Source organism: Dermacentor variabilis, chromosome 5, assembly GCF_050947875.1.
Source record: "Dermacentor variabilis isolate Ectoservices chromosome 5, ASM5094787v1, whole genome shotgun sequence".
Classification (NCBI taxonomy): domain Eukaryota; kingdom Metazoa; phylum Arthropoda; class Arachnida; order Ixodida; family Ixodidae; genus Dermacentor; species Dermacentor variabilis.
In genome coordinates, this window is record NC_134572.1 from 43,881,041 (window position 1) to 43,903,296 (window position 22,256).

Sequence of the window (22,256 nt, forward strand, 5' to 3'; positions counted from 1 at the left end):
CATAGCATTCTCATTCTTGATGTATTGACATTTTGTTGATGTATGTCTCATGTTAACAGCACTGTAGTGTGCATGTGTGCTGAAGTTTACCATCAAGTATTTTTCAACCATCAATGATTGGCCCTTGAATATAGCTGCCCTTTTCATATGCATAGTGTATTGTGGCCAGTAAGCTGGACGAAGTGCAAGAACACACTGTTCAGTGCACAAGACTAGGCATCATATGCTGCATGCTTGTACTTTAAATGCCTTGTTTACTTGTGTGTGTTGTATTCGTTCAGTGTTGTAGTTTTTGTTATCAGCATCCAGAAGGTTTACTGCTTGCTTTTGAAAAGCTAAACATAGGTTCTTGCATTTTGCTCATGCATCCACTGCTTGTAAAGCTGTACACTATAGTAAACTTGAACAAACAGCCTGTTACATAAGGCAGAATGTGGTGTGCATGCCAAAACGGTTTCATGTTGCATCTCATGTATGTAGCTGATAATACCAATTTGATTATTTTAAACTTAACATACCCGTTTCTTTATGTTCAAGATGGCGTAACATTTTGATAAATTTTTTTACATTTACATTTTGACATTTAATGTATTATTGCCAAACATGTAATTATGAATGGCAAAATGCGTGCCCAAAGCATAAATGAAGGTACAATGCGTGCTACACGTCTGTCATCGTCGGACAGATGTGCACATTCGGTTTGACCGCCAGACATGAGAATGCTCACCCTGATGCAATAGTTTTGTTTCTGTCTTCTTTGGTTTTCATTTTCTCTGTTTTAGATCAAACAAAACAAAAAAAGACCAAAATTTACAGCAAGGGAGCACGCTCACATTCAGCAGCCTAACTCGATGTTCATGCACTGTACATTCAGTTATGCTTCAGGCACATGCTCTACTGTTCGCATTTAATATTTTGCTTATAGTACCAGTGCTGCATATATGTTTGTCTAAATACATTGTACTTGGAGTAATTGAACTTTGTACATTTTTTTGCATGAAATATATAGCAACATCGCTATACACTTGAGGCTGGTTTATTCCTCAAAGTCAAAGAAATTGCCCTCTGTTGTTCAACTATTAACAAGCTGGTTCGTTGCATTATGATGAAGAAAATTGATTCTGACTTGCCATTTACGCCTATCGCAAGAAAATCTTGCTCTAGAAAACTGCCAACAATGGGGCATTGTTCCCATCCATATTACTTACCACTTTCTTTCATAGCTTGGTTCAATTTAAATGAAACAGCATATTCTGGGTGCACCATTAGCAAGCGTGTTCAATCAACTGTACACTCTATGTATTTCTCACTTAGCAGGCGGCTCTACAAAAGCTATGCAATTAGTGTGGTCACAGAAGTCTTGCTCTGCACATATTGCAGTGCAATTGTTTTTGACCGCCGATGATTTAACAGAAAATAAATGTTTTATACTACAACTTGTGAACGTAAGGTTAGGTCAAATCATATTTTTTTACCTTTGTGCTTCCAGTATGCAACACACTGTATTCTGGTTGTGAGCGCAGACGATACACTGCGGCTGATGGTCGCAGAAACATGTCCCTCCACTCATTCACTGACGAAGAGGTTCAGATCTGTGATGCCTTCCACGTAACAATTATGTCGCATTTTTATACATAAGAGTATGGGACTTGTTGTTTGGATTGAACTATATGACACATACCTGTAAGTGATGTATCATTATTTGGTTAAAAGCGTGACAGTGAGAGAAGTCCCTGTAAACTTTGTAACATTGCCTGCTATGTATGAAACAGTATATTTTACTAGAGATGCTTGTGTACAGCCTTCTGCTGTGAGCGTAGGAGCTCATTGATGGATATATCTGGTGTTGAACTACCGTAGCGAATGAAAACACTGGCCAGCCATGCCTGGCACATTGACACCACGATACAAAGCCAGTGCTCCTTTGGGAATGTTTGTAAACATTTGGCTACACCTGCATAGTTCAGAAATGCACACAGGCCTGCCCAGTTAAATGGGGGCACTGCAAAGTTTTTTGAGCATGGCAGGAAAATGTTCACGGTCTGTAGACAGTGCTGCCATGAACATGTGTGCCAAATATTACGCTGCACGTAGCAATCTCTCGTAATAGGCTGCTTACTCTCTCCTGTGACCACCCTCTTGCGACTGTTGATATCACATACGCATACGTCAGCCCATAGATGCCAGCCATTGGCCAACCATTCATGGCCACAGATTTTTTCGTTAAACTTGCCCTACAGCATGAATCACTCCAGAACGAAAGCTCACGTACACGTGCGCACCCCTCCGGTCTTCTTTGTGATGGGTAAGTGGTGATTGTTAAGACATTGCAGACATCATGTCACTGCTCCTTCGTCACTCTTAGATGCTTTAATCAGATACCAACTTGAAGGGTCGTATGTGCACCACGTAAAAAAAGTAATAGTTTGTGCCATGTGTACAGTTATGCACCCTGACTATTTACAGTCTATTTGCAGGCACAGAGGCACAAAACCATCTGATGATCAACAAGGGCTATCATAAAGGATCTGGTTAGGAAGGCAAGGTGTCGGGCGGATGTGGCTGGCTGTTCTGCAGTGGTCAAAGTAGAGGCTGACTGCTATTATGTGCAGGCAGCCTGGTCAACGTATGGAAGAGAGATGAAGAGGAAAGGCAGGGAGGTCAACCAGATATTAGTCTCTGGTTTGCTACCCCGCACTGGGGTTGGGAGATAGGGGTTAGAAAGAGGACAGAGAGGAAAGGGTTAAAAAAATGCACGCAAAGACATGGACACGAAGGGTGTTCTAGTTAGAGACGTTCACAAAGGCCAGTAGATACAAGAAGTGCAGTAGCGCTTGCACGGCCTTCTGTGACGTTAGGTCCTGTCGATGGTGTATAATTCCTTCTTCCGATAGTGGTCAGTCGTCCAGCTGGTTGAGTTCGTGGCAAAGGGATTCCCTCTGTAGACTGTACTGTTGGCAGTTGCACAAAATATGGCCAATCGATTCACAGGTTAATTGCGGTGTCAGCCATTCTTATGTGGAACGCATAGGCTTTGGTAAAAGCAATGCCCAACCACTGTCGATACAAATCAATGTATGGAAAGTGCTTACATGACTACAGGAACACTGCGGAATGTATGTAGGATCAGGCGGTTGTAGTCGGGAAAGTAGAGCATCACGCATTGAACTGGAGGCTCAGGTAATTGACAATGGCTTCTCTGCTTCGTACAATATCTTGGGTGTAATGTTGTGAAGGGATCCAACAAGTATTCAATTTTAAAGGTGATCGGGACTGACTGTGGCATGTTGGTCTATTCACGCATACTTCTTTGCATGAGGTCCGATAAGGCAGGGTCGGAAAGATGTCAGATCTGTGGGTTGGTCGTGGCAATGCCACTGTTTTTATGACACAGGAAGAGAGTGCCTGAACGTGTCGACACTGCCTGCATGCTCTGCTCAAAGGCACGTAGCGTTGTGACCGACCACTCCAGCAACGGAAGTGTCGGTGCAGTTGAGATTGCTGGCATAGATGCGAAGCTAGTAGGCACTGTGCAGGATACATTCGCGGCAGTGTGGTCGTGCAGTTGCTGGTTGCAGTGCAGTGCAGTTGACAAAAGCTGCTGCATTCGAGATGCTGGAGCTTACATGACTTCTAGTGTCGTCAAGTGTGAGGGCGCCGCAGGATGAAGGAGCAGTTGATGCAGTGATGGGTGTCCTTATCTCACCCAGAGAGGACTGCATGTGACTGACATCATGAGGAGACCAGGTGCAGCCAGTTGAACAGTTGATGCAATCCACACACGAGAGAACAGGTGATGAGGCAGAGTGGAGCGAAAACTGGGCGCTTGCAGTCGCTGCGCACTGTTGTCTGGAGTCTGTTGTTCCAAAGCGCCCTGAGGAGTTTGCAGCGCTTTTGTCATCGTGCTGTGCAACGGGCAGGTACATCCACGGTTGTGGCCATGAGCACCCCATCAGGCCTGTTCAAGGACTCGACGGCAAGCGTGCCGATGCTTGAGGCATGAGGCAAGGTAAGCCGAGACTCTAACGATATGGGAGAAAGCAAGGATTTGACTAGAACACAGTCTGGGCCAACCGGCGTCTTGGAAGGTACACCATGTAATAGCTGCAGCCGTTGGAAAACCTGCCAAAGGGCCATGAGTGGTTGCCAAAGGCAGTTGAGGTGACGGACTTTGAGGAGTAATTACCATTGGGCAAAGGCTCAATGTGGCTGGTGCTGTGGCGGACGAAACTTCCTGTCTTGGCTTTATGGCAGTAAGTATGTGATGTGGCACTGCTGGTTCTGTTAGTGCCAGCACAAAAGTCTGGAGCGCAGTGCAAGCGTGTGTCCCTGGAGGTGGGATATCATGGCTCTAAGCAGGATGAAGAATAGCTACCGTGATGTGATATTTGTCCTGCTATGATGTCATGCTATGTAGGTAGAATCCTGCCTCCAGTTTGAGTAGTCAGATGGTTGGGGTCTCCGGCCAGAACTTCGGGAATGGCGATGGCTTGAGGGTGCTGCTCTCTGCCGAGTGTTCAGGCAAGATCGAGCGCCATTCTGCTTACGTTCGTGGTCACCATCGTGGAGATTGCAAGGTCTGTCATACCATCTCCAGTTCATTAATGTATTCTGTGGCAGAGCATGGTGACCAAGGAAAAATGAAGAGAAGGCGGTGCCTCCGTTGCAGCCACGCCATTCAAAAACTGGCTTGGTTCTCTGCACGTGGCTTGCATTCCTCACGAGCCGATGGCATTGGGGTCGAAGCACTTAAATTGGCTATGAGTGCTTCACATTAAAAGTGATACAGAAACAGTAGCAATAAGGAAGTCTGGCAACAGCATTTTAAACATGTTCACTGTGGTGCTCATTTTCTACATCCCAATCCCTGTGCACCATGACCCACTAGTTGGTCACATGTAATAACCCTTAGGTGCCACCAGCGAGTCATGCTCCTTGGCAAGTTTCTCTAGCTTCCAAAAGATGGTGCCAGAATGTGTCCTGTCAAAAACAAGAATTTTTCCCATCCATTGATCTTTCATTCCTTGAGCACTGCAGGAATACCCTACACAGGACTCGGAACTGTCCCGACTACTACTAGCAGTAACTACTACTATGCATTCTATGCATTTTGAAGCTGCTTAATTCAAACAAATGGAATGAGAGATTCTAGTTTGTGTGCAAGAGCATATGAATAGGTATCATGAAGCATGGTTGATAAGAAAAGTAAAAGAATGTACCTATTATGATGCTGATGTTTATGCCAACAGCCACCACCGACATTGTTGCTGTGAAAACAACTGGATCACTAGTGTATTTGTCCGTACATTTTTAATTGCTTACCAGTTTAAATGCTATTGTCACATACTTTATGTAATAACTCGAAATTGCTCTTGGTGAAATTTTATATAACATTGTGTTATTCAAACGTCTGACATCCCAAGCAATAACCTCGGATCTCTACGTGTTTGATTCAAGGGTAATACCAATTACTACACATCTCACATGTTAAATGTTTATTACATACAAGAGGTTTCTAAGGTCCCTATATGTTCCTATTAGAGATCCTGCACACAAATAAACGCACACAATAATGTCAAACATTCAAATCAAACGAATTCTCTTGTAATGTGAACAGTTTGAAGACATCTGTTGAGCTTCTCATTGATTCCGTGCACTTCTAATAAAAAGAAGTCTTAGCTGGAGTGTTCTTATTTATATACACAGTAATAGACAAATTATTTTTCTTGGCGACCACTGGACCCAGAGTGATGATAGTAGCATGCTGCTCCCTTGTTTCATTACTATTATTATCTTGTGCACCAGATAATTGAAAGCAATTTATGATTTACAGGCTTCTCAAAATTGCAAATGGTATTACATGCATGTGCCACTGTATACAAACCCGATTTCTGTTTAAAGCAAATAACTACCTTTGGCTCTTTCACCCATTTTCATGGTGGTGGGATAATGGTCCAACTTCCATTGCCAATACGAAAGTGCCGATGCAAAGCGCGTGTGTGCTCCCATGCGACTGAGTTGCAGGGCGTGCTGAACACCAATTATTATTGCATACATAGCTCCTTGAGACGGACATGCTGTTGTGCAAGAGCTTTGGGGCACTTGGGATGGACAGGCCTATTCTTCTCCTACCCCCCTCTCTCTCCCTGTAACAGCTATGGAAGAGGGCTCTGGGAGAGGAGGATGGTGGTGCCTTTCAAGCAGGCACTCGCACCACTGGACACAACACGCATATGACAAATCTGCTTGTATGCACAGCCACTTATCCCACGATAGCGCAGTGGCTGATGTTACCCTGCTGATCTTGAGGTCGTAGGTTCGATCCCAAGCGCGGCGACTGTATTTCGATGGGGGCAAAATGCACAGATACTTTTGTGCTTAGATTTAGGTGCACGTTAAAGAACCCCAGGTGGTCTACATTAATCTGAAGTTCCCCACTATGGTATGCCTCATAATCACATTGTGGTCTTGGCACGTAAAATCACAGAACTTTTTTTAAAGCAACCACGCAATCAAATTGCTACGTAAGTAATGCGTTGCCTTTAAAGGCATCCCAGAAAGCATGTTTTCTGAGAACTTTCTTGACACTGGGCAGTCCTGAAAGATGATACTGGTCCGAAATGTGAGCCATGAAGATACATGCACCCTCCTAGATGAAAATGGCCTAGGTGGATAGCGAGACATATAGCGTCCTGCTTTTTCCTTTTGAACAAAATGTTTCTCAGATTTGACGGTTGACTTTTTGTGAACCATACCTTATCAAGAACACACTCATTATGCTTTAGAAAGAATGTGATTTGTGGTCTTGCTGTGTTCCTGCAAGGGTTAAGGTGAATTGGTAAGGTGAAGAGATTTCCATAACTTATTGTTCAATTTAAATAATGCCTGCTGCAATGCTTCACTATCAGTGTTGAGCTTAACAATTAGGCTCAATAAGCTGGTTAACACAAAGTTTGCTACTACACTGAGGGCTTTATATACCAATCTTGCACTACCCACGGACACAAGACAGAAATGTTTTATTTTCTAAACAACGTCTGTGCTCAAGTGCATACGACTTCATATATATTTTTATTCTGATGGGAGAACCATAAATGCATTTTTCAAGAGTACATGGATGAGATAACTGGCATAGTACACAAAAATGAAATTAGGCAAGGTAGTAAATAGACTTAAGGGAGGATGTGCACAGTATGATAGAAACCATAAATGAACTGCCTGCAGACTACTGGTGAAGGCATTAAACCATGTTTACGAGAGATATAAGAACAGTAAAATGAAATAAATACATATCAAAAGTTCTTAGAGGCACAGACACCTTGAACTAAACTGGCCTGCTAAATGTTCCATCATAGAAGAATCTCTAAAAACATATATCAACATGCAATGAGTCTTAGAACAGAAAGAAAAAAAAAGGACCAAAATGTGGAGCAATGCCTTTTTTCGAGGCTGCAGAACTTAACAGGTGAACTGTTGTTACTCATGACTTTTAAACAAAGGACAAAAGACAAGTTAGTGATGCTAAGTTAACATAACTATTTGTTGTCATGGTAACAATATTGCATTGTGTACTACTATTCCTAAATGCACACATCACAACTTTGAGCCAGCATCACACATTTTTGTGTTACAAGCAAAAACTTAACTCATCATGCAACTGAAGACATCACGAAAGCAGAAAAAAATGTTACTGGTGAATTAATATGTACATAAACATCAGTCACAATGAGACCGGGCAGAAAAAGCAGCCAGAAGGTGGCACCATGTATATATATATATACAATACCTGTGAGGAGAGTTCACATTGAAACATGTATCTGTTATGAATATAAAATCAACTGCTGGTTTTCTTGCACAAACGTTCATCAAAGGGCAACTACAAGAAAGATGTTACCTTAGCTCACAATTCAGTCAGTTACCCTACATCAAGACACAAGAAATAATGCCTCGCATTTGGACAACGATAAAAATAGTAAAATTTCAAGATTTCGCAGTAATCTTCCTAGCTAAAATAACATGGGCGTTTAGAAAAAAAGAAGGATCTATCAAACTCACTACAACCTACGAATGAATGATAATGATGAAAGGATGTCAGTTCTAATGCAAGAATTGCAATATTACACTTTTGAGGCTCTCACAATAGACACAGGCAAAAAAGACAAGACATTGCACAACACTGAACCTCTTAAAAAAAATACAGTGGGAAACTATTTAAAGCAGTACTGCATCCACTCAAGCGTGGAATCTCCCTGCACAATATCAAACATTCCCATCTTGATGAGCACAGGCATTCAAACAATGGCGGTTTTGGTGGAGACCACTAAACAATACGTAAAAGGAGCACTGCAAGGCAATCATTTACGTGCTGCTTTGTGCAAATCAGCAGCTGTGGCCCACTGATGTTTTTTGAAAGTCGCATCACAGCATAGAGCCAAGAGGGTGCAGAAAACAATATCAGGTAGTGCCATGATAATTCTTATTATCTGCCCCAAAAACCTCCCATCTACGAAAGCTGACTGTGTTACACAGAGTAGCCACGTTGTGCAATGTCATTTGGAGAGCACCACCTTATTCCAGCGAGCTGTGCAACTTTTCCTATTGGAAATTTACAAGATAAGCAAAATAAGCAATGCGTTAAGACTACTAGGTGCATAATTCTTTAAATCCTAAATCTACTAGAAGCGTACTAAATCCAGATTACTAGTAAGTGAATTAAAATTCACTTACTAGTAATAATAATCATTGCATCAGTGTAGGTAAGCCAGTCTGTCAAGGGACAGCTCACAGTGAGCATGTGTTTGGTCACTGTTTATAGCAACTGGACTGCAACCTCTTCATTTAGTATTTGCGGTTTTAGATCTAAAAGGAATCATGCTCTCGGTGGCCTTTGCTTCAATGCACCACTTACTGTGCTTCTTCCTCAGCACTGCAGTAGGAAAGGTTACACAGACTGCTAGGACATATGCATGCAAAATAGCCTCCTCGACCGACAGCTAGTGTCTTCCAAATGACCCTGCATTGTGGTTACTTTGGGCAGCATAGTAAGTTTCATGACCAGAATGAGTTATCAAACGACTCGCGTTTCTACACTAGCTATGTGCGACATCATAAATATTGGCAACTCTTGTTGAGTGTTAACCATTTCCTTATCAATAATAATAATAATTAAAACAAATACACAGCATGTTTCTAAAGTAAGCAACGACAACATTTGTGAAAATTTTCTGCTTGTAATGTGTATAGATTAATGAAATGGCTTGAAAGTTACAACGTCCGACTGACATCACTGGCCTGACATTTATGGATTCCTTATGCTGAGAAAATGGCCTAAATAAAAGAATACAGCTTGAAATTCATGAAAACCGAGTGACGTGATCAGCTCTTGTATTTGAGCTAACGATAACTTCAAAAAATGCAAGTTTGGCTGCCACCTTTTCTGCTGATAATCAACCATGTTGCATGCACACACACATACACACACGGAAACAAAAATATGAAGCGTTTCGAAAGACTTATCCACCAGGCTAGACTTGTTTTGTGTTTCTCTCATGCATCCCTTTTTAGACATAATCTTGTTTCCAATTTCACCAAAGTGGTAGCTGCCAGAAGAAGTAAGGCCGACACTGAGACAGTGCGTCTCAGTGTCGTACAGGCCTCACGTGCTAGCGCCACTGTCTGGCACAACCAGCAAAATTTTAGTGATTCCTGCAATTAAGATGTACACATGGCTGTACTGCAATTACTGTGCTCCATTCACCTTTGTTCTGCCACTGCCAAGCCCAACGAAATGCATGCTATCACACTGCACCAGCTCACGGTGAAGCTGTGGCAACCAGGTGAAGCCCTCGTCACATCTCGGACTGCCAGCTTCAGGTGACACGAGATGGCAAGCACCACTAAAAACCTTCGTTTTCCCCACAAGGCGAGATTTACACAGTACTAGACATTGTCAACAAAATGTACACAACACCCATACAAAGCACAGTTGGATTGGCTGGACCAGGAGCAGAGCGTTATTTCTACTTTTGACTTTGTCTGTCAGTGCTGAATTTTAAGTATCACGCACACTGCATCATAAACCTTTGAGCCATGTAGCTGCACTCCTTCAGTATCCACTCTTGTGAATGTCTACAGTCCTCACTGTGCTGCAAACCAACAAAAATCTCTTGTGTGAGTGAAGCTGCACTGATTTCCGAAGCGGATTCGGAAAAAAAAGCAGGGGCTGTGCCCTGGAACAATAATTTTGTGTGATATGAATTCACTGTGCACCGAAATCCACTAAGACAAAGGCAGACACTGCAAAAGTCATTATTCATACCTTGCTTAGTAATGAAAGTTGTTAGTCACTGCTTCATGGCAGTGTAATTTTTTATGTCGTATCACTGCAAAGTGCACAGACAGCAGTTGCAGGATGGAACACTCAAACTTTTCTCTTGAAATAGTTGCATGGCCACCTTTATTGATGTGTCCGAATGCACAGGTGATGTTGCTAAGGAAATGAGCACTTACAGCTAGCGCAGGCCCACCAAATGCACCAAGAGGATTTGGTGCCACTTTCAAGGTGAAAACCAAGAACTCTGCGTGTTCAATTGCTCCTACCATTGAACACAATTGAACACTGCAGTAAAGCCAGAAGATGCCAACTAATGGCCCTTTGCTGCAGTGAGTAACACTACATCACTACATCCAATGTTATATTCTTTGAAGCACTGCTCACACAAATTGTTCCAGCATACAGCCACTGAACCACTGCCTCATGGAGTGGTAATGTAATATGAAGCACAAACTACGCATGGCACCTCCAATGACTGTGATAATTTGAGCCACAGCTATATCACAGACAGCACAGCTCATCAGAAGCTTTACTGACTGCGCACATAACACAAGTGAAGAATTTTTTGTGTAATACTGTGAGCCATTTAGGTTACACAACTAAATCAAATGTTTTTTACTCATGTGAGGAGGCGAATAATATATACAATCTATTTAAGAAATACAACACATATTTCTAACAGCCTTTGGTAGAGATACTACCCTAATACAAGTCTGATATGTCTCAGTACTGATGGTATTTCACAGCAAATGGCATATGGCATTCTTATCACTAGGGCATAGAAAAATGTCATGGATCCCGCATAGGCCTGTGCAATAGCTGTGTTCTTAACTTAGCTCGGAAAACTTGAAAAAAAGAAAAGAAGAGGTTAATATTTTACCGGGGCAAGTACTGTGCCCCGAGTTAATAGGTGAAAGGTGCAACCTCCTCATGAAGGAGGTTACAAAACCAGCTTGGCTGCATTGAGCTGTAGCCATAGTAGGTCAGTCAGTGCATGTTGTACTTGATGGTGTGATTGCCCTCAGGGGTCAAATTTTCAATTGATCACTTCATGAATACCTTCACATTTCTATTTCCAAATTTTCATGACACCACAGTGATCGAAAGGGCTTTAGCAAATCACTGTTTGCTGAAAATATCTACAAATGGGATTGACTCTACGTTAGGCCTCAGCTTTAAGCCAGCCCACACTCACAGCTTCAAATTTAAGTGAAAAAACGTTTGGCAAATGACAAAAAAATTTTTTGATCAATGTACAGTGCAGCCCATTTATAATGACAACACACATAACAAGATATCAATCATAGTAATAAGCCAGGGCAACAAAACCAGGTTTTGCATGACCCCTTGGTGAGAAGGAACTGGACATATCACAAGTGTAGCAGTTTAAGCAAGTTGGTATATCTTGACTTTACTATGTAGCACATGAAAAAACGAGGACAAAAAAGAGATGAAGGTACATGCGGCACTGACTTTCATCTGATTTATTTATTGACGAGAAATTTTGCACGTATATAGAATAAGTCGTGCATGGCCCCTACATTTACATCAAATTTGAAAAATTCAAGTTTTTTTTTTGACAGCATGATTGATGGTTACGATACACAAAGTTCCCCAAGCCTAGCTATCAGTTCCACTTCAATAATCTTTCCAATTAGCTGGTTGTACTTCTCGTTCTATTTTTATTGTGCGTATATATTGAAATCAAGATGCAAGTATCAATAAAATTTAAATCACCTATCGGATGTGACAATCAAATTATACAAAATGAAGAGTTATAGTTTATTATGAAGAGGGGCAAACGAGAGGCTCGACCTTTGTTAGTCACAACCATACGAAACCAAGAGATAATGAAGCCAAGGAAGCCATAGGGGAAATTATTTGTTGTTTTTAATTCAAATGTAGAAATAAAGGCAAATGAAAGTGGACAAGAAAACAACTTGCCGCCGTTGTGAGCTGAACCTGCATCCTCTGCATTACGTGTGCAATGTTCTACCAGCGAGCCGTTTTTAGAATGAATTTGGCATAATATCACCTGAATTCTACTTTTGAAACAGCTATGATTATAGTGAATTGGGCACATTTAAAAGAAAACAATAAAATGCCACCAGGTGAACAATCCCAATAAGGACTGCTGTGTTTGCAGATGGCCATGCTTAACTAAGCGCACTTCATGATCCGGAGTTCAACTATGCAATCCAAATAACTGCCGTTGTTGTACTGTGAGGTGAATGTATGTGATGTGCATTATTTATTAGGTACAGGTTGCCATAGAACTAAGCAAGAATTTTGGAGCTTTAGTAATACCTTATGTGCTTTTTCTTTTGTTGTCTGAATGATGAAATTCAGTGGCAACGATTTTTGGCCACAGATGCTGGCAACATTTCCGCAGAGCTGATAGCTGCGGGACTCCGCCTTCTTAGGGTTATTACTCAACAGCCACAACAAGATAAAGGAAATAGCATGACCCTTAGACCGCGGCTGCATAAAAACATTATTTGCTGGACAGCTGTTTCTTATGCCCAGTTCAACAACATCCAGTTACCGAAATAAAATTTTTAGGCTTAGCATCTAAATGAACTGCACTGTAACAGCTAGATGCCAAATTGTAGTACGAGTACGGAAGGCGCAGCTCCTGCACAAGTCTACACAGTACATGGCTGCAAGAAACACTGCTTACCTAAGAGAAATAGCAAACCTTGTCAGAGCGTGATGTATCTTTAAATAAACAAGTAAATGTAAGAACTCCATGCCAAGAGAAGTGACGTAACTGCCTTTCCAAGAATTTGCAGAGAGAGAATATGAGCCTACGGCATAGAATGCAAGTTATTTGACTGTGGTCAGTAGCTGCAGTTGGTGATGATTCAACAGTACAGCAACAACTCCGTGAATTTGGATATGTGCCAGCCAATTACATTATCTCATTTTGACATTACAGTGGAGGTGCACTGTTCTCAATATCAGTAACCCTCAAAAACAATATTCTGGAACACGAGAGGCACAGAGGTCAGATGCAGTGTGGAATTGCGGGTGGAGCTTGTACTGAATTCTTAGGTTGTCACCAAGTATAGTACAGTATGCATTTTACCTATTCCCATAAATTTTATGGCTGTTTGGCAACATGCGTATAGGCATGAACATAACACGAGCTGCTTCTTTTGTCCATAAATGGATACTTTGCAAACACCTTTACTGGGAATCGTGCTATAAATCCATGGTAGAGTGTATAAGCGCGACTGAACGAGGACGTAGAAAGAAACAGATACACAGACACAGCGCTTCACTTTCAACCATAGATTTTATTTTCGCATGCATCGATAAATATGCACCGTGCAAGCGGAAACAAACATAACAGCAAAAAAGAACATACAGTGGTGCATTTCGATGAACCGTACATGTGGTCAAGGCAAGAGAAAACATGTACTGCAATGGTCACAAAGATAAACTGTGGAATCGTATCTCCTTTTCCGATAGTGACACTGAAGGCTTGCTTACGCACTATTGCTCTAATTTTGCAATCTCATAGGCCTCCACAATCTCCCTCGTCATCCTGCTATGAGCCCTATACAGAATGGAAGTGCTTTCAAACATGGGCTTGCAGGAACAATCTCAGCAGTGAATACCCAAATGACCCGACATTACCCTAGTGACGTTATATCGATGCTCTTTTAATCTCTCGTTGATGCACCTGCCTGTTTGACCAATATACGTTCTTTCGCATGAAAGTGGGATGGCATAGACAACGTCATGAGTACAGGTTACAAATTGTTTGCGATGTTGGGTAGAACATGCATGCCTTTTGTCGTTCTCTGTGTTAACCTGTTCGCATAGCTACTGTAGATGCTCAGGGGCAGAGAAAACCATGTCTACCCCCGATTTCGCCGCTATTCTTCTGAGATTATGTGAAATGCAATGAATGTACGGTACCACAGCAACTTTCTTTGCTCTAGCATTGGCACTGCTTCCATTTGACGCGCTTTTGCACTTCCCGCTTAAGCCCTCCGCGGAGGGCTTAAGTTGCTGTAGTTGCTTAAGTTGCTGTGGTACCATACATTCATTGCATTTCACATAATCTCAGAAGAATAGCGGCAAAATCGGGGGTGAACGTGGTTTTCTCTGCCCCTGAGCGTCTACAGAAGCTATGCAAACAGGTTAACACAGAGAATAACAAAAGGCACACATGTTCTACCCAACATCGCAAACAATTTGTAACCTGTACTCATAATGTTGTCTATGCCATACCACTTTCATGTGGAAGAACGTATATTGGTCAAACCGGCAGATGCATCAACGAGAGATTAAAAGAGCATCAATATAACGTCACTAGGGTAATCTCGGGTCATTTGTGTATTCACTGCCGAGATTGTTCCTGCAAAGCGCATGTTTGGAAGCACTTCCAATCTGTATAAGGCTCATAGCAGGATGACGAGGGAGATTGTGGAGGCCTACGAGATTGCAAAATTAGAGCAAAAGTGCGTAAGCAAGCCTTCAGTGTCACTATCGGAAACGGAGATATGATTCCTCGGTTTATCTTTGTGACCATTAAAGTACATGTTTTCCCTTGCCTTGCACACGTGTACGGTTCATCGAAATGCACCACTGAATGTGCTTTTTTGCTGTTACGTTTGTTTCCGCTCGCACGGTATATATTTATCGATGCGCGCAAAAATAAAATCTATAGTTGAAAGTGAAGCGCTGTGTCAGTGTATCTGTTTCTTTCTATGTCCTCGTTCAGTCGCGCTTATACACTCTACTATGGATTCTAACCAACTAGCCCGCCAACGTGTTTTAACCGTGCTATAAACGCAATTTTTTAAAGCCTCATTCAGGTGCTGGTGCTGTTTTGAGCGAGAAAATTCTATGGACAGGAACACAGGGAAATTTGTCTTAAATTTTTTCAAAAGAACCATCTGCATGTGAGCTACTGATGACACGCACTAAAGTCTGGTTGAATAATATGTTAGTCTGTGAGCTGACTTCTCGGTCCTCACACCTGCCAATCTCGGCTGTTTGTGCATGTAGTATACGGCCATGGTGTGCTCATCGTTGCTCAACAGGTCAGGCACTTTCACTTACGTGCCAGTGCAACCTTTGCAAGAGAACCATTTCTTTAAGTACAGAGTGATAAAACGCAGGCACATCAACCTGTTCGAATAGAACCTCTTCTGCATTCTTAAAATGCCACCAACTCATGAGAAGCCAACCATGGACCAAAGAATGGTCATCATCTTGAACTGCAAATGGGGCCTGCCAGTCTAATACAATGTTGCAGTCAGTTGCTTGTCCATACTTGACTGATACAGTTAAAGGTGCGAGATTTTCTTACAACATGACATCCTCCAGACTAACTGCTCTTGTCCATGTGTTTTTGCTTAAGAGAACCACCTCAGTTTACCATAAAACTCCAAGAATAGCATGAATATATTGGCTCACAGCCCATAAGGAGGACATTAGCAGCAACACTACATAATATAACTTGCCTTTAGGCACATACAGGCTCTCATAAGCCTTCAACTATGGTTGCTTTTTTTGTATTTACAAACCTTTTGCATGGTTGCCAACTAACATATATGTCAGCTCAAAGGAAATGGAGGCAATGTATATGTTATCATGTAGGCGTCATTTTGTTTTTGGTGAAGGGAGTTCAGCAAGATTCCTTGACAAGTGAGGGGCATTTTGTCATACCCAGCGTGCTCCAGTGATATGTGAACCAAGCGCAGTTTAAATAAGTTTACTTGCACATGCAACTAAGATAATTTGTTGCATTGGATAAAGTTCAGTAACTCTCAACAATTTGTGCCCAGAACTCTCTGAATCTGCACGCCAAGAGCATGCCTGCAGAGCTTGGCTGCTGGCCCCACTTTGGTGTGGCTATTTGTATAGCTGCATCCTATCCTCACTCTGATTTACTAAGTGCATTTATGTTTTATTGAACTTTTATGAAGTTCTCTTCATAACAGTTTGACTTTTGCCATAAACTTTATACCTTTCATATAATTTTCTCCTCCAACAGTTTGTGCAGCATGTTTATGCACCACATACCAGTCACAGCCACTGTGGCATGCCCATTTTGCTTTATCAGAAAAAGAGAGAGAAGAGGGTTCCTTTCCAACTTTGGAGCAGATGGGAGGTAATAAGCATAACACAATGCTATTGCCATGGTTAAATTGTCGTTCTTGTTGGGCTATCTGATCATAAAGAAATACTGGGTGGCCACAACTGCTGATGCACTGCATATTTTTAATAAACTATTGTGATAACTTTTGCCATTGAAGTTACAGGTTATTTGTTAAAATAAAAAAAAAACCCAAGATCACTTTTCATACTCGGAAGTGATTTCTTTTATCTCTCACATATAAGCTAAACAGCACATAACAGTCCCCTGACAGCATCCGATAAAAGTAAGAGGTAGCGATACCCAACTGCTACTGCTGTGATGCAGAACACCGTTCAAAACTCTCATGCTCCGTTATCTCAGAGGAGCTCACAGCTGCCCATGCGATAGGGGTATTAGTTCACTCTTAACCATATTTATTATCATTTTTATTTTTCAAACTCCTGAAAAGTCATTCCTAACATATTCATGCAAATGCAGTACGTTAGCCAAACAATGAATACACAACTTCAGCTTAACGTTTACTTGCGTGAAATCGTCAGAACTGATGATGATTTGATCACCAGATCGTGATTGCCAGACTCGCCAATACACTTGCCTCGCCTCCTTTTACACAAACCTGCTCATTTGCTACCCACTTGAATGGCTGGCCTATTTAAATGTTTACTAGCACCAGTTAAGGTAAGAAGGGAAAAGAAATAAAAAAGTTCTATGGAAGGCAGTATATTGCAAGACTGAAGAGCACGGCCATATGATCTTTTCTATAAGAATGTGCATTTCCATGCTAATAGCCAATTGCATGTGACACAAGTGCATTTCACTCAAGACGCACTAATAATGTTCTTTTGGCTGAAGATGCCACATCTGGGATGATAGGTTCCACATACATAAAACGCTTGAAATGGTTGAACAATTGATACGGTACTATTATACAATCTATGCTGTGTCAGAGCATTTCAATTCACTCTGCACAACAGTTGATGAGTCTTGAAGCAACAGCTATTTACCACATACTACAACACTTATTGCCAACACGGTAGCTTTTGCCACAGTACTATAATCGAACGGGGGAACTTGAATATTGTAACAGCATTCTACTAAGATACAAACCAGCTAAAGCGTACATGTTAAATAAAGATCGCATTACTTATTTTCGTTATCGTAGAAAATACACCTGCATGATAGTGAAAATTGTTATCACTCAAAATATACGTTTGAAGTGATTGGTTAACAGCGGTGAAGAAACAACAGCAACACGTATATACTACAGTGCTTCTCTCGCAGCAGACACACACATCCCACAGACTGACAGTCACTTTGTCATAAATAATTAACTGGCAGTGTAGTGGAACACAACAGGCAGCTCGGATGCCTGTTCCACGAGCACCAGGGAAAGGCGTGTCAGCAAGAGTCGTGCCATGGCTCATTCGCTGCGTGGTGGCAACTGACGCAAGATTTTGCCTTTTTCCTTTCCGGCAGTCATGTAGATGGACCTGTGATGAAAAAGGAAAACCAGGGAATTATGCGTTGTGCTGTTTGTGCCATTATAAGAGGCGCATAATGGAGATTTGAAGCCAGTAGCACATATGAACAATTTAGTATTGCAATTTAGCAGAACACTGAGACAAATGCAAGTTCCTGTGCTGGTGAGCATACCTGGTAATGCTGAGCTGAAATCCGAATGCACTACAATGCTGTTCTGTGGCATAACACTTTTTTGGTATTGCTGCAATACCTTTATGCCAACAGATGAAATGCAGCAATGGGATACAATACCAAGAGCAAGGTACAACTAGGCCTAGTTGGTTCCACACCTTAAAGGAAATTATGTTTGAAGATGTACAAACAAGAAAATAAACTTGAAAGTTCTGGCTATCAAATGAAGGGAACAAAGAAACAAAAGAAGATAACAGCAACAAGACTGACGTGATCAATAAGAATGATGATTTCTCTATTGAGCAGCAGAGGTCCCCGCTATTTCATTGAGCCCTACATCACACAATGTTGCTACCAGCGCTGCTGTTCTTTAATCTGTTCAAGTTTTCCACCAATAAGAGCAATGCTAAAATATTTATGTGTATAGGCTAAAACTGTCTAATAAGAATATGAAAACTGTTGCTTTCTAGAATGCTTATGAACACATACACATGAGTGTATGCAGGAAGTTCCAGCTAACTTCAGCCAAGGTTTTAAGATATGTTGAAGCATTCTAGAAGGGCACAACCAAATGCATGTTGGCTATTGTATGGAGCAAGTGACAATATTACTGATCCAGTACCCAAGTTGCCTAACAGCTTGGGCCACCAGGTAGTGCTTGTCGTAACGCTGTCATGGTCATTCCATCATTGTCATTCCAGCTTTAACTGTCATCCGATTTTCGTCATGCAATCGTCAAGCATTTGTCGTCACACCGTCGTTGTGAGGCCTTCATGGTCATTTTATTGTCATCACTTTAGCTTTGTGATTTAACTCTTGTCATGCAATTGACATACAGGCTCTGTGAAATTTGTCGTCACACCATTTTTGTCAAACTCATTGTCATCTTATCATCCTCGTATCATGATACCATCATCGTCATACAAACGACATGCTTTTGCTGCCATCCGTTGTCTCGATACCGTTGTGGCTGTTCCAGTGTCGCCATTCGAACTTCATGAGACTGTCGTTAAGCTGTTGTCGTCATGCCATCATTGTGACACAGTTGTCGACACGCCCTTGTTGTCATGCTGCTGTCATTTTACTATCATCACCTCAGTAACGTCCTTCCATTGTCATCATACCATCTTCATCGTTTCGACATCAATCCTTAATTCTACCACAACCTTGCTGTTGTCATTCAATCATGATTACATATGTCGCCGTTGTCCTGCTACGTCATCATTGCGTCGTCAACAGACAGTTGCTAAGATGCATCTGTTGTCATACACATACAGCTTCCTACAATAATTACTAGAGGTAATGCTAGTACTCCAATCATTCAGTCACCATGGGAATGACGATTAGTACATAGATTTGTTTGATCTTCGTGCTTGTGGCTTCATTTACAATGTTTTATCGGCCCTTCATTAGCCTAAATTTCAAAGAAATAAAGCAATCTATAATTTTCTACATGCATAAGGCAACAAGACTGCAAACACTCATTATTTATGCTAATTGGAGGTGCCCAAATGGAAACATGCTTCATGTCTCAATGCGCTGGCTTGTCCACGTCCGTCAATGCCGATGCATATGTCCGGGGCGTAATGGTTTCAATATCGGGCTTATGTGCTAGAGGTTCCGTGTTCGAATCTTGCCGTTAGACAATTTTATTAATATTTATTTAATTATTTATAATGCAGTACTTTGTTGAAATTGATTAGTTTGCAAAGTCACAAAGTTGTTCACAGTCAGAAGGACCAACTTTGGGCAAACCCGTGCTGGCTAAACCACCCTGCTTGCAGCTCCTGTAGACAGCAGTGCCACATTTCCTTTGAGTAATTATTGTACGAAACTTCATGGTCACAGACGTGATGGCATCACGGTCGTTACACTGTCGTCATTTTAACTTCTTCATCCAACCCTCAATATGCCATCATCATCATGCAGTCGTCGCAATGCTGTCATTTTACTTTCGTCATCACTTCAGTAATGTCATCCCATTGTTGCCATACAGCCTTCATAGATCCATTGACATCACTCCTTCTTTGTCATTCCACCGTAATGAAGCTGTCGACATTAAATTGTGATTAAGCGTCATTGTCATGTCATCAACCTCATTTCACTGTTGTCGGACAGTTGCTATTATGCATTCACTGTCACACCAACATTGTCACACACCATCATCATCCCATTATCATCATGTTGTCATTGTCAGACTGTCATCGTTATGCCATCATCATTTAAGAAGCATCATCCCATTGTCCAAAAGCTGTCGTCATCATACCACCTTTGTCGTTCCATCGACGTTATTCCTTCTTCATCATTGCGTCAGCATCATGACGCCATGCTCATAGGCGGACTTGGCAAGTGAGTGTCATAGCAAAGTGGCACAATATAGGAGTACTGTATAGACTCGTGTTAGGGACGCACCTGTTTAAGGGCCACATCCCTAACTTGGCAGCCTGAAATTTCGAAAAAGAAATGACATCTAAGAAACCATTTCATTCAGTGCCCCGATGGGGTGAGCGCGCATCGCCGAATTATCGCGTGCTGTGCAGTTCTGTGTACCCCTACTAGATGGCGAGAGCTGCATGTTGACCTCTGAAGCAATCGTGTATTCGGAAATCTGGAGTGTGCAGTAGTCACCGGTTGCACTGACACCATTTTGACCAAGATTTTTAGTCCCATGTAAGAAAGAGAGAGATAGAGAAACAACTTTATTTGCCACTGCTGGGTTGGAAGTTAGGGCAGGTAGGCCTACTGTGGCTCCCAGGTGGGGGCGACGTCTTGGGCCCACGAGTCGAGTGCCAGTTGTGTTTTCTTGTCTGTTCTTGCCAACAGCTAGTTCCAACCCTCCTCGGAGGGAGCTGGCAGTAATGATTGTGGGGGAGGGTTACCCTCGTATCCCCAGAGAATGTGTGCCCAAGTGGCGAACACTCCATGGGTGGTTGCCCTTAGTACAGGCAAGGTCGTAAATTCCTGCCAGTGATTAAATAAAGCCTAGAATGACTGAGAATGGAATTGGTCTGCAGTCTGTGAAGCATGGTGGCTGTGCCTCATAATCAGGAAGTGGTTTTGGCACGTTAAATCCCATAATTTAATTTAAGCATGGTGGCTTGCACTCGGTCAAGGTTGGAGTGGGGAGGCGGGTACACGCATCTCGTCTCCTTGTAGAAGTTAGTAATTTCAGCATAGGATTTTGGGGCCTCTGCGAGAGCATCCGGGTTCGAGGGGCTGGCCTCCTGGTTAGTTAGGCCTTGGGCTAAATGGTCAACCCCTTCGTTCCCAGAGTTCCCCGCGTGAGCAAGTACCCACACTAAGCTTACAGTTCTGTCGAGAGCGCAACCGCAGAGGATGTGTGCGGCGGGGAGACAAAGCGAGTTTTTCGAGAAATTTTGGATGGCCTGTTTAGAGTCACTGAGAATCGTGCGTGTGCGGGGATCCGCGATGGCTAGCGCGATCGCGACCTCTTCAGCAGTGGTGGAGGAGTGCGCGCGCACTGTAGCGGCACTGATGAGAGTGGTGGTTGGCGTCGCTACGCAGACTACGTACGTGTTAGAGCCGTATTTCGCCACGTCCACGTACATGGCATGTTCGTCGGCGGAGTAGGTGACGTCTAAGGCTTGTACCTTCAGTTGGCAGCCAGGTAGCATATTCTTGGCCATGGGTTTGATGGCCAGCCAACTGCAGACTCCAGTTGAGAGGAGGGCAGTGGGGCCGCACCTCATCAAAATAGTGAAAAGTAAGTGCGGCCCTTACACGACTCTATACAGCATGCCACATACAGCCAAAGCAACGGAATTCTCAGAATGACTACTACCAATGTTAACTAAATTTGAGTTCAGAAATACAGTGTGTCGTGACATTGCTTGAATGCAATCACATGGCTGTCGACATCACCGTAAGATGAGTTCTGCTGTAATGTTTTACAGCGAAAGCTGTATATGACTATTTTTCCGCAGTTTTATCGGTGTCCGACAACAGAAATTGGCTTAGCGATTTATAACGAACGCATATGGGTCCAGTGCAGTGGCGCAGATGTCAAAATGCGGAACAGATTAGAACGCACGGTGCGAACAATAGCGTGACGTCAAGGCTATCACAGTATATATTGCAGTATAAAAGCAGAAGATATTGGCGCTAAAAGCAACTGCGTTATTGATGGGGCAG

The 22,256-nt window shown here is 42.4% G+C and overlaps 1 protein-coding gene across 3 annotated transcripts in view; it reads right to left on the reverse strand.

Moving 5' to 3' along the window:
• Positions 1 to 16,553: 16,553 nt before the first annotated feature.
• LOC142582496 (uncharacterized) overlaps positions 16,554 to 22,256 on the reverse strand; it is a 39,065-nt gene continuing 33,362 nt past the window's right edge. For all 3 annotated transcript variants that reach the window (XM_075692288.1, XM_075692286.1, XM_075692287.1), the window contains exon 9: positions 16,554 to 17,941. In XM_075692288.1, coding sequence (XP_075548403.1) covers positions 17,928 to 17,941 — 14 coding nt within the window. In that variant the 3' untranslated portion in view covers positions 16,554 to 17,927. The remainder of the gene's footprint in view (positions 17,942 to 22,256) is intronic.